Source organism: Amblyraja radiata, chromosome 7, assembly GCF_010909765.2.
Source record: "Amblyraja radiata isolate CabotCenter1 chromosome 7, sAmbRad1.1.pri, whole genome shotgun sequence".
NCBI classification, from domain to species: Eukaryota; Metazoa; Chordata; class Chondrichthyes; order Rajiformes; family Rajidae; genus Amblyraja; species Amblyraja radiata.
In genome coordinates, this window is record NC_045962.1 from 82,492,511 (window position 1) to 82,505,129 (window position 12,619).

Below are 12,619 nucleotides of genomic sequence, written 5' to 3' on the forward strand. Positions count from 1 at the left end.
CTTTTGAATTCAAAAATAAGATAATCATAGAGCATGGAAGCAGGCCCTTCGGCCCAACTTGCCCACACCGGCCAGTATGTCCCAGCCACACTAGTCCCACCTGCCCGTGTTTGGCCCATATCCCTCCAAACCTGTCCTATCCATGTACCTATCTATTTATCTCTTAAATGCTGCAATAGTCCCAGCTTCAACTACCACCTCTGGCAGCTCATTCCATACACCCACCACCTTTTGCGTGAAAAAGTTACCGCTCAGATCCCTATTAAATCTTTTACCCTTCACCTTAAACCTACGTCCTCAGATCTTAATATTTTTCCATTTTTTTCCCTCCTTTACTCATTCTCTCATTTTAGGCCTTTGCAATTATTTCATTTTCCCTGCATGACATGTCATCACATAGAGTGATACAGTGTGGAATCAGGCCCTTCGGCCCAACTTGCCCACACCGGCCAGGAAGTCCCAGCTACACTAGTCCCACCTGCCTGTCTTTGGTCCATATCCCTCCAAACCTGTCTTATCTATGTACCTGTCCAACTGTTTCTTAAATGTTGCGTTAGTCCCTGCCTCAACTATCTCCTCTGGCAGCTCGTTCCATACACCCACCACCATTTGTGTGAAAAGGGTACCTCTCAGATTCCTATTAAATCCATTCCCCTTCACCTAAAACCTATGTTCTCTGGTCCTCGATACACCTACTCTGGGCAAGATACTCTGTGCATCTACCCAATCTATTCCTCTCATGATTTTATATACCTCAATAAGATCACCCCTCATCCTGCTGCGCTCCAAGGAATAGGATCCCAGCCTACTCAACCGCTCCCTATAGCTCAGACCCTCTAGCTCTGGCAACATCCCTGTAAATCTTCTCTGTACCCTTTCCTGCTTGACAACATATTTTTTATGACGGTGCACAGAACTGCACATCTATCTATCTATATATTACTAAAACTCCGATCTTGACCACATCCTGCCTGCGTTTTAATTAAATTTGCTCAATAAATGATCCCCCATGGCGCAACGATTTTTCACCACCTTACTCACCATTCTCCTCTGCTGCAAGTCAAATAAGTTTTGTTCCGATCGGTGAAATGGTACAAAAGTTATGAAGGTTTTGAAGGGTCCCCCTCCCCCACACCCCCCCCTCCCCACACCCCGCCTCCCCCCCCATACTTCCCCATCCCCCACACACACCCCACTCCACACCCCCCTCCCCCACACCCCGCCTCCCCCCCCATACTTCCCCATCCCCCATACACCCCCCCCCCACACCCCCTCCCCCACACACTCTCCCTCCCCCATGTCTATGGGCTGGAGGAAGAACCTGGTCAAGATCCAACCCTGGTTGTTGTACCTATAAGGCAGTGGCTCGACTCTCTGCGCATGCCAAGCTCTGAACTACAACAGACTATTATTATTATTATTATTATTATTATTATTATTGCACTCTATTTGTTTATTGATTGAGTATGTGTGCATGTGTATATACACACACTGAACTTTTTTTCTCCCCTATCTGGAACATATGACAATAAAACACTCTTGATTCTTGATGTGTGCAGCCCTACTTTGTTCTTCGTCTTGTGTCTAAAAGATAGCGGAGTCAGGGGATATGGGAAGAAGGCAGGAACTTCCCCCCATGACTCCCTCCTGCTGTTCTCAACATACCCTCTGCCCTGCATCCAATCACTGAGTTATACAGCACGGAAACAGGCCCTTCGGCCCAACTCAGCCATGATCACATTGAAGGGCGGTGCTGGCTCGAAGGGCCGAATGGCCTACCCCTGCACCTATTGTCTATTGTCTTTCGTCTTTATTAGGAGGCACAGAAGCCAGAACACCACCAGGTTTGGGAACTATGACTATTAGTTTCTTGAACCGACCAGCACAACTCATGTCCTACCTCAGCAACTAAACCTTGCGGATGCCTCTTGCACTACAATGGACTTGGTTCTTGGTTCTTGGTTTCTTGGTCCTCCAAAATATTCCAAATGGAATTTAAACTGGAGGTGGTGAAGGGAGGGCTTAAGCCATAAAGGGTTATTGGGAAGAAAGAGCTACTTTAAATTTAGTTGCATCTGGTTGGGTAATTATAGTTGGGTGGAGATTATTCCATGCTTTAATTGTGCGTGGGAAGAACGAATTGCTGTATACATCTGTCTTTGTAGCTGGGATCACAAATTGGATCGAATGCCCTCGTCTGCTCCTAATTGGTTTGGGTTTGGTGTAGGTCTTGTAGTCTATGTTGAGCTGACCATGTAACATTTTGTAAAACAGGTATGTCTTGGAGAGGGTTCCACCCCAGAGAATTCAGAGGTTTGGTGACACTCGCTTCTCTCTCATAGGTGTTAGTAACAAATCGACTCGTTTCCAATTGCGTATTTTTGTACTAGTGTCTTTTGCCATTAACTTTTTAGTGTCATTTAGGTATATTATTATGTTTTTATAACTGTACCTCACCGTACGTGCATATGACAATGAGCTCAACATGACTTCATCATACCCTTTGAGGTGAATTGAGATGCTTTGAGGTGAATAGTGTCGATCGTGTTGAGGGGAAGCAAGGTTAATATATAAGGGAGTAACTAATTAAAAGATAAGAAAATCTTCATTGAAAGGTAGATGGATGACTGGTAGCAGGCATGTGTGGGGCCTTTGGGCCAATTTAATTTCATGATTTGTTCATCAAATAAATGTAATAATAAATGAAAGTCTGAAAAAAGAACATAAAATGCTGGAAATAATCAAAGCAGCCAACATCTGTGGCGAGAGAGAAATGATTTAACTTTCATGTCAATGACCGTTCATCAGAACAACAAATTTCATGGTTAATGTAATTAAAATCCATTCCTGAAAGGCTCTATATTTTATAAGTAGATTTTATTTTAAAATTAAGACATCTTTATGCTCTCATTATCCATGTGTTTATCTTGTGCATTCCTCAGTGGCCCTATTTAGTTTAGTTTAGAGATACAGCTCGGAAACAGGCCCTTCAGCCCACTGAGTCTGCACAGACCAGTGATCCCCGTTTTCTAATGCTATCCTACACACACCAGGGACAGGTCTGAAGAAGGGTTTCGGCCCGAAACGTCGCCTATTTCCTTCGCTCCATAGATGCTGCTGCACCCGCTGAGTTCCTCCAGCAATTTTGTGTACCTTACATTTATATCAAGCCAATTAGCCTCCAAACCAGTACGTCTTGAGTGTGGGAGGAAACCGAAGATCTCGTAGAAAATGTACAAACTCTGTACAGACAAGCACCCATAGTCAGGATTGAACCCGGGACTCTGGCTCTGTAAGGCAGTAGCGCGACCACTACACCACCGTGCCACCCTTAATTATTAATTGTCTTCATTATTTTAGGTTTGTAAACTTTGACATTAAAGGCACTAATCTGAAACATTGGCTTTGTCCTCTCTATGGGAGCCGTCTGACCAGCTGAGTGTTTTCTATATTCTTGCTATGAGATCGCTATGCTTTTAGAAGTTCTTAACTTGCTGTAAAACACTCTGGGAAGTATCAGGTCACAGTCAGAATTGTGTAAATGGGATAAAATTATTTTTCCTTCTGACAATGCCGACATTTTGTTGTTTTACTTGACACGGTATTTAACAGCTACCCTTGTCCCCTCCTATCCTGTAGTTTATACATGGTTGCTAACCATTTTAACTTTCCCTTTCCCATACTCTCCCATACTCTCCTTTCTGTCGTGGGCCTCTTCCATTGCTAGCGACAGGCCACGCAAACTGCAAGAGTAGCACCTTAGATTCTGCTTGGGTAGCTTATATCCCACAATAGGAACAGTCTGAAGAAGGGTCCCGACCCAAAACGTCACCCATTTTATTTTCTCCAGAGATGCTGCCTGACCCACTGTGTAACTCCACCATTTTGCGTGTGTTTTTTAATATGAACATCGAATTCTCTTATATTAGTAAAAGGCCTGTCCCACTTTCACGACCTAATTCACAACCTTTTTTATTCGTAGACATTTTTCATCATGTTGATAAAAATGCCACAAGTACCTACGACAAGCATCACGACCTGCTAAGACCTACCTACGACCTCCTACGACCTTGTGGCGATCATTCTTAAGGGGTTGGACAGGCTAGATGCAGGAAGATTGTTCCCGATGTTGGGGAAGTCCAGAACAAGGGGTCACAGTTTAAGGATAAGGGGGAAATCGTTTAGGACCGAGATGAGGAAAACATTTTTCACACAGAGAGTGGTGAATCTCTGGAATTCTCTGCCACAGAAGGTAGTTGAGGGCAGTTCATTGGCTATATTTAAGAGGGAGTTAGATGTGGCCCTTGTGGCTAAAGGGATCAGGGGGTATGGAGAGAAGGCAGGTACAGGATACTGAGTTGGATGATCAGCCATGATCATATTGAATGGCGGTGCAGGCTCGAAGGGCTGAATGGCCTACTCCTGCACCTATTTTCTATGTTTCTATGTCTATGCTGCGAGTATGAGTCAAGGGCAAACTCGGCAGAGGTCGTGAAAGTGGGACAGGCCCTTTACAGTTCTCCCCCTTTTCCCCCCTCTCTTCCTTGTGCCCACCTGTGTGCGCACCTATACAGAGATGCTGCCTGTCCCGCTGACTTACTCCAGCTTTTTGTGTCTATCTTTGGTTTAAACCAGCATCTGCGTTATTTCCTACCTATTTCTCCCACTTTCCAAACCCCCCCCCCCCCCTTCCCCTAACCTCTCCCCTATCCCACTCCGTGTCCCTTACCACTTCTATCCCTTCCTCTGGCTTCACATTTCACCTCTTCTTATCGTTCACCCCTTTGTCTATTTTTCATGTGTAGCCTTTGTCCACCCAACTGCCAATCATAACCCCTTCACCCATATCCAATTATCACTTAAGATAGACACAAAGTGCTGGAATAACTCAGCGGGTCAGGCAACATCTCTAGTGAAAAGGAATAGGTGACACTTCGGGTCGAGACCCTTCTTCAGACAAAACAGGGCTCGATCCATTCTGCTTTTACTTCAGATGGAAGAATCAGCTTCTGCAGTTCCTTCCTAAACATTCCATCTATCACTTGCCAATAGACAATAGACAATAGGTGCAGGAGTAGGCCATTCGGCCCTTTGAGCCAGCACCGCCATTCAATGTGATCATGGCTGATCATCCCCAATCAGTACCCCGTTCCTGCCTTCTCCCCATATTCCCTGACTCCGCTATCTTTAAGAGCCCTATCTAGCTCTCTCTTGAAAGCATCCAGAGAACCTGCCTCCACCGCCCTCTGAGGCAGAGAATTCCACAGACTCACCACTCTCTGTGAGAAAAGGTGTTTCCATGTCTCTGTTCTAAATGGCTTACCCCTTATTCTTAAACTGTGGCCCCTGGTTCTGGACTCCCCCAACATCGGGAACATGATTCCTGCCTCAGTGTCCAAACCCTTAACAATCTTACATGTTTCAATAGGATCCCCTCTAATCCTTCTAAACTCCAGAGTGTACAAGCCCAGCTGCTTCACTTTCTTGCAGTTTTCTGCCCCTCTCCCCCCCTCCCCCCCAACTACTGCCAGTATGAGGAAGGGTTCTGACCTGAAATATCATCCATCCATGTCCTCCGGAGATGCTGCCTGACCCACTGAGTTATTTCAGCACTTTGTGCGGTTCTTGTGTGTATGTCACATCGTTTAAAGTACTGTGGGACTTTGCTCAGCTTCCAAGATGGCGCCCAACCCAGCCGACTACCTGTGTGCTCTGTACAGAAGTGGAGCTGCAGTCACTCATTACAATCGCTCCACACTTTTCTGTACACTGTAAATGGCTCAATTGTAATCATGTATTGCCTTTCTGCTGACTGGATAGCACGCAACAAAAGTTTTTCACTGTACCTCGGTACGCGTGACAATAAACTAAACTGAACTGAATGGTGAAGCATTCGATGTAGGGGAGATCTTGAACATTCATTTGCTTCATGTGCTTGCTAATCCATTTGCTTCCAAAGATGTGTAAAGCCTGATGATAATTCTTCTGTTCTCACAAGGGAAAATATGAAAAGTATGCAGCAAGGACACACAACAGAGGGGAATAGTTAGCCTCAGATTCTACAGGTTCTGTTTCTTCACAACAAAAAAGTAAAAGTGATTTTCTTAAATTCCGCTATTGTGTTTGATTTACTATTTCTCCTTGTGATATCATATGGGGGATAATTAAGTGTTTTGTTCGCTGCTAATCCTTTCGGTCTCAATCGACATGTGGTGGATTTAACAGCATTAATTTGCTGTTGCAGAAGAAACAGTGCGTGAATTACACCAACGCTCGGTTAGCGGCTTATCGAAACATGATTTGTTTCCCCAAATCAAATTAGAAATTGTACAGGGCTTGACCTTTTTGGGAAGTTAGTTACATCTCATCAGGATTAGTTATCTATAGCACGTGGGCCATTTATGATAACTTCATTATCTTTTTACGCTAAATTCGGATGGAAGTACTGACCCATTCTGCTTCCCCTTTTTCCTTCAACTATCTTTAGACAGTTTTCGAGGTGACAGCACGCACTGTGAAGCTAGTGCTCCACTTTGATCTAAGTGCATTTTTGATATTTAAATTTTCCACACAGCTTAATTTTCCACATGCTGTGGAAGAAACGAAAGAACCCAAGTTGGAGATAATATATTTCAAGAATGTTGTTATATTTCACGCAGCGCAGAAGAAGGAGACAATTTAGCCCATTGCCTCAATGCCACTTTCAGAGCCATCTCATCAATCCCGTTCCCTTTTAACCTGACTGTCCTGCAACTCGCCTACACCGGGGCAATTTTTAGCAGTCAATTAACCCAGCAACACCTCTTTGGGACAATGGAGGGGAAACCAGAGAACCCACAGGGGGTCCAAGATGGCGGAGGCCGAGGTCAGCCGGAAGATGGAACGGTGCGCGGCCGACACGGTGGTGAAGTTAGGTGTTGGCCTTGGATTAGGAATTGTATTTTCTGTTTTTGCTTTCAAAAGGCATGTATGGCCTATTACCTTTGGTGCAGGGATGGGTTTAGGAATGGCATATGCGAATTGCCAGCATGATTTTCAGTCTCCATATCTCCTTCATGGAAAGTTTGTCAAAGATGAATCACCGTAATATTTTCTGACTCTACTAACTGTTGCCCGTGAATCAATTCTACCTGTGTCCGTGCAAGAGAGATTCTTATTGCTGCGCTATGTTTAATTTTATTTGTCAAACTTCTACAATAGTGTTGTTATTAATAAAGAGTTAACAACAGTTCATTGTCCCCAGCTTTTTTCCATCTGTGCATGTAAATGGAAGAGCAGTTGGGACTAAGGACTAACAGATGGGCTCATCGAAGAAACTGTCTAACATGATGGTCACTGGTGGTGTCAGCATTCTGAAAATAACTAGTCACGATTGTCAAACAAGCAATTAAACTTGATATCGATTTAAAAAAAAAAAAAAAATTTAAAAAAAAGAGGGGAACCTGTACGGTCACGGGGACATCGTGTGCGCTGTACAAAGACAGCTGAGGTCCCGAGGTCAAGATCGAACCTGGATCGCTGGAGCGGTGGGACAGCAGCAAAGATTCCTCTATAATCTTTGGACAGCAGTACTAACCTCTGTGCCACTGAAGAACAATATGTCGTAAGAACTGACCCAAAACTGGTGCCAAAGGGACATAGAATTGACTCTCTTTTATACTCATCTGTAAAATGGTGAGTGGCCATCTTGAAGATTTAAAAACAATTCCCCCATCGCTATGTGTCCACAAACTTTCACAAAAGGACACAAAGTAATTTCAGCGGGTCACGCAGCATCCCTGGAGCAGATGGATGGGTAATGTTTGGTTTGAGACCCTTCTTCAGACTTGGACAGCGTTGGTGCTAAGAATCAAAAGTTTTTCTTGATTAGTACGGGTGTCAGGGGTAATGGGGAGAAGGGAGAATTCTCCTGTGTGTGACTTTTCCAAGCAAAGAATGGTGGGTGTACTAAACGAGCTGCCAGAGGAGATAGTTGAGGCACGGACTATTGCAGCGTTTAAGAAACAGACAGATGCATGGATAGGACAGGTTTGGAGGGATATGGGGTCTCGCAGGAGAATGGGATTGCGAGGGAAAGATAGATCAGCCATGATTGAATGGCGGAGTAGACTTGATGGGCCAAATGGCCTAATTCTGCTCCTAGAACTACTGAACGTTGTGTGTGGGGAAATCAAAAACAGGCTCAGTCTGGATGGGTGACAAATGAGTGAACCAGAAGTTTTTATTTTTGTGCTGTCTTTCCATGGTCACTTTTGTAATCCAGATTTGTTATAAAAAAATACTGAATTCAAACACCCTGGTAGCTCAACAGCATGTTAGTTCATGTTGTGGAACCATTAGTCTGAAGCTCTGGATTACAACTCCATTTAAGTAACCATTTAAGTAACTATAATAATGTATATTATAGTTTCTTTACGAGTCAGAATTATTTAATAGCCCGATGATAAGGAAACTTCTTTCAAGTAATGACTTCAATTTGTTTTGATATTAGACTTGAGAAAAGGAAGATTACATATTTAAGTTAGGCAAGCATTGAAAGATAAAAATATATTGACCACAGTTAATGGTATGAAATGCAAGGGAGATAATTATTTGCCATTTATCAGTCGGGCAATAATTGATGTGGCATTGGATACATCTGAACCGTCTAATATTCTGAATGATGAATTAATTTGACAGAAGGCCACCGCTGTTAGGCTTTCTGTTTCAAAACCATTATTAGGTGTTTTCGGTTCATTGGTGTTTATGGGGATATAACTGTGCAGGTTTTGTACACTGTAACATACCCATTAACAGCACTGAACTGAAGACCTGTTCAATTGTTTTTGGGGAATTTATTGATGAAGCAATGTGGGTCCAATACGAGGAGAATTCCTTGTCCTTTTGTAGCGGGTACTTTGCAGTCCCATCTCGGGTGAATCACTCGAGGCAGCCTCTGCCCAGCTACACAGTCACAAGTATAGAGTCACGGCGGTCACAGTGGCGTAGCGGTAGAGTTGCTGCCTTATAGCGAATGCAGCGCCGGAGACCCGGATTCGATCCCGACTGCGGGTGCTGTCTGTACGTTCTCCACGTGACCTGCGTGGGTTTTCTCCGAGATTCCTCGGTTTCCCCTGACACTCCAAAGACGTACTGGTTTACAGGTTAATTGGCTTGGTAAATGTAAAAATTGTCCCTAGTATGTGTAGGATAATGTTAATGTGCGGGGTTCCCTGGTCGGCGTGGGCCCAGTGGGCCGAGGGGCCTGTTTCCGCACTGTATATCTAAACTAAACTGAGTAGAGTCGGGGGCTGAGCACACAGCTTTGAGGCGCTCCAGTGCTGTTGGGTATCGAGGAGGAAGCGTTGCTACTATTCGTACAGATTGTGTTCGGTTGATGAAGGAGTCAAGGAACCAGTTGCAGAGGTACCTCGAACAGTGCACCATTTCTTCAGTACTGCATTGGGCAGTCGCCATCAACTCTCAGGATTGTGACATTGGTGTGAAAATACAATTTGACTCTGAGGCAAGAATAGAAACATAGAAAATTGGTGCAGGAGTTGGCCATTCGGCCCTTCAAGCCTGTTCAATATGATCATGGCTGATCATCCAACTCAGTATCCTGTACCTGCCTTCTCTCCATACCTCCTGATCCCTTTAGCCACAAGGGCCACATCTAACTCCCTCTTAAATATAGCCAATGAGGAAGTGGTAATTATCAGTAAAGGACACAAAGTTACTCAGCGGGTCAGTCAGCATCTCTGGAGAACATGGATAGGTGACGTTTCAGGGATGTTCCCACAGAAGTTACTCAGCGGGTCGGGCAGCATCTCAGGAGAAAGTGGATAGGTGACGTATCAGGGAGGTTCCCACAAAGTTACTCAGCAGGTCAGTCAGCATCTCTGAAGAGTGTGGATAGGTGATGTTTCAGGGTGGTTCTTTTATTAATTCTAAAGAAGGATACCAATGCCGAAACGTCACATATTCTCGTTCTCCAGGGATGCTGCATGGCCCGCTGAGTTACTCCAGCACTTTGTGTCCTTTTGTCTAAACCAGCATCTACAGATCCTTTATCAAGCAAGGGATTAACTGTTGTCAGATAATTTACGAGGAGTTATCTTGTTTTTTTTTTAATATTGTAATAAATTACAGCCGGTAATTCTAGGATTAGGCTTATTACATTATTGTCACATGGACAGTAAAAAGCGTTGTTTAGCATGCTATCCAAACAGATCAGATATACCATACACAGATACAATCAGTTCAAACTCAAGTGCAATAGATGGAGCAAAGAGGAAGATAGAGTATAGAATATAGTTCTCAGCATTGTAGTGCATTAATTCCTTAGACAATGTATTCGATGAGATTTTGCAATGTGCAATGAGTAGAATTTACAAAGACAATTAATCTAAAAACCTCAAGTTCACAAATTCATAAGTTACAGGAGCAGAATTAGGCCATTCGGCCCATCAAGTCTACTCCGCCATTCAATCATGGCTGATCTATCGTTCCCTCTCAATCCCACTCTCCTGCCTTCTCTCCATAACCCCTGATACCCTGCACGTCTTTGGAGGGCTGAAGAAACCGGAGCACCCTGGAGAAAACACACGGGGGCACAGGGAGAATATACAAACTCCATGCAGAAAGCACTTGTAGTCAGGATCAAACCCAGATCTCTGGCGCTGTTAGGCAGCAGCACTACCACTGCGCCACTGTGGCAACCCAGAACCTTTTTAGAAATTAATGTGAGAATAATTGATATTTAAAATGTAAATCTCACATTGGGACAATAAATATTTGTCTGTTATTGGCAGTGATTTAGTTGGTAATCAAGTTATTTCTTCTTTTTTTTTTGCTTTTTTTAATTTTTTTAAAAATTTTTTATTTTTTTTATTAGAAGTACAGTAAATTATAATAATACACATCAGATATATCTTATTACATTTGTTGTACCACTTCGTTTTTTGAGCTTTAAAAAAGATAGAAATAAAAGAAGTAAGGAAAGTGAACAAGAATCGTGAAGGTGCAGGAAAGCCCCTTAGGGAAGAAGTTAGAGAAGGAAGTAAAGAAAGGAAATAACACCCTAGAAAGAAAAGAAAAAAAAAGGAAAAACAATCGCTCTATTGTAACACAAAACTCCGCAATCAAGTTATTTCTAAGGCTTAGGTTTGTTATTGTACCGAGGTGCAATGAAAAGCTTTGTTTCACGATATCCAACTAGATCAGATATCCCATACAAAGACACAACGAGTACATTGGATTGAGCAAAGAGGAAGCTAAAGAGTGCAGAATATCTTTCTGAGCATTGTAGTGCATCAGTTCCTGAGACACAGTCCAATGTCCTCGATGAGGTAGAGGTGAATCAGCCAGTACCCTAGCTTATGGAAGGACCGTTCAGAATCCTGATAATGGCGGGGAAGAAACTATTCCTCAGTCTGGTAATAAGATGCACTCTAATCCTGAAACCGTTAACGTTAGTTGAGTAAAAGCATGATTTGTATGGTAGGTAGCTGCAATAGACTTTGAAGCAAAGGTCTAATGAAAACAGTGAGCCTTGAGTACAGTTATAGTTGATGAGCTAAAACTAGCTTCCAGCAATGGGCCATGCCCCGAAAAATGCGGAAAATAAAATTCCCTTTCAGCGCAGTGTTAATGGTGCTAATGAGAGAGAAAAGTTGTTTTTTGGGTTCGAATGGTAAAAAGATCATAGTTCAATTAATTTTACTCTCAGCAATGTGTAAATGCTTGTGAAATTAATCCATTTGGAACACCCATTACATGCATGGAGCATTCTCAAGTTGGCTTTGATATCAGTTTGGAGCAGAATGTTAATGTGTACAAACGTCATACTGTACCTTGAGGAGATTGCAGAATGTTAATGCTCAGACTCAACGTTAGAAAAGTTCCCTATATTGCCCCGTGTGAAAATCTTCACATTCATTAAATTACCAGTCACATTTGCAGATCTCACAGGATTCGTGTTCAAGTACATTAATGCAGAATTAATGGAGCGGGTTTACTGGAGGGCTGTGTTCAGTGGGATCTGGACTGAAGCAGCCTCAAAATGGGTTTCCACGACACAGTCTTGAACACAATCTTTGCCCCTTAGGAGAAGCTCGATCCTGAATGTTTAAAATTGGATGCTAGTTAAATTTCATGTTGCGTACATCACTCGTTGTACTTCTGTTGCCTCCTCAGCAATGTAATCAGAGCACTGTGTCATTTTCCACGGTATGCTGACTACGCTCGCCTGTAACCTTATCAGTGCGTCTCTTGACGCTCCACTTTCTATATATTGTCTGACAGCTGGCACAATTGGATGAACATTTTCTTTCAGTGAAATATTGGAAACACCAAAGCCTCTGTTCCTTGTCACAAAATCTTTCCATTTTTGCTGACTCCATCTTCTCCTTATCATCTGTTTGAAACCGCACCAGACTGTCTATAACCCTGATGCTATATTTGACTTTGAGATGAGCTTCAAATCACGTTTCTGTGCCATGTTTAAGACTGCTTTCTTCCCACCTCAGCGACAAGGCAAAATTCCACTCCTGCTTGTGCTCATCAGCTGCTGAAACCATCATCCATACTTTTGTTTCACTGCAGTATTTCATTGCACACCTAGTCAGCTTACATCATT

General features: G+C 43.2%; 2 protein-coding genes across 3 annotated transcripts in view; both read left to right on the top strand.

Annotated features, from left to right (window-relative positions):
* The window catches only part of hspbap1 (HSPB1 associated protein 1), a 136,983-nt gene that overhangs the window by 45,513 nt on the left and 78,851 nt on the right, over window positions 1–12,619 (top strand). The window lies entirely within an intron of this gene.
* On the top strand, window positions 6,833–7,422 carry micos10 (mitochondrial contact site and cristae organizing system subunit 10). Its single transcript, XM_033024861.1, has one exon. It carries the CDS (start codon window positions 6,851–6,853, stop codon window positions 7,085–7,087), a length of 237 nt encoding a protein of 78 aa, XP_032880752.1. The 5' UTR covers window positions 6,833–6,850; the 3' UTR covers window positions 7,088–7,422.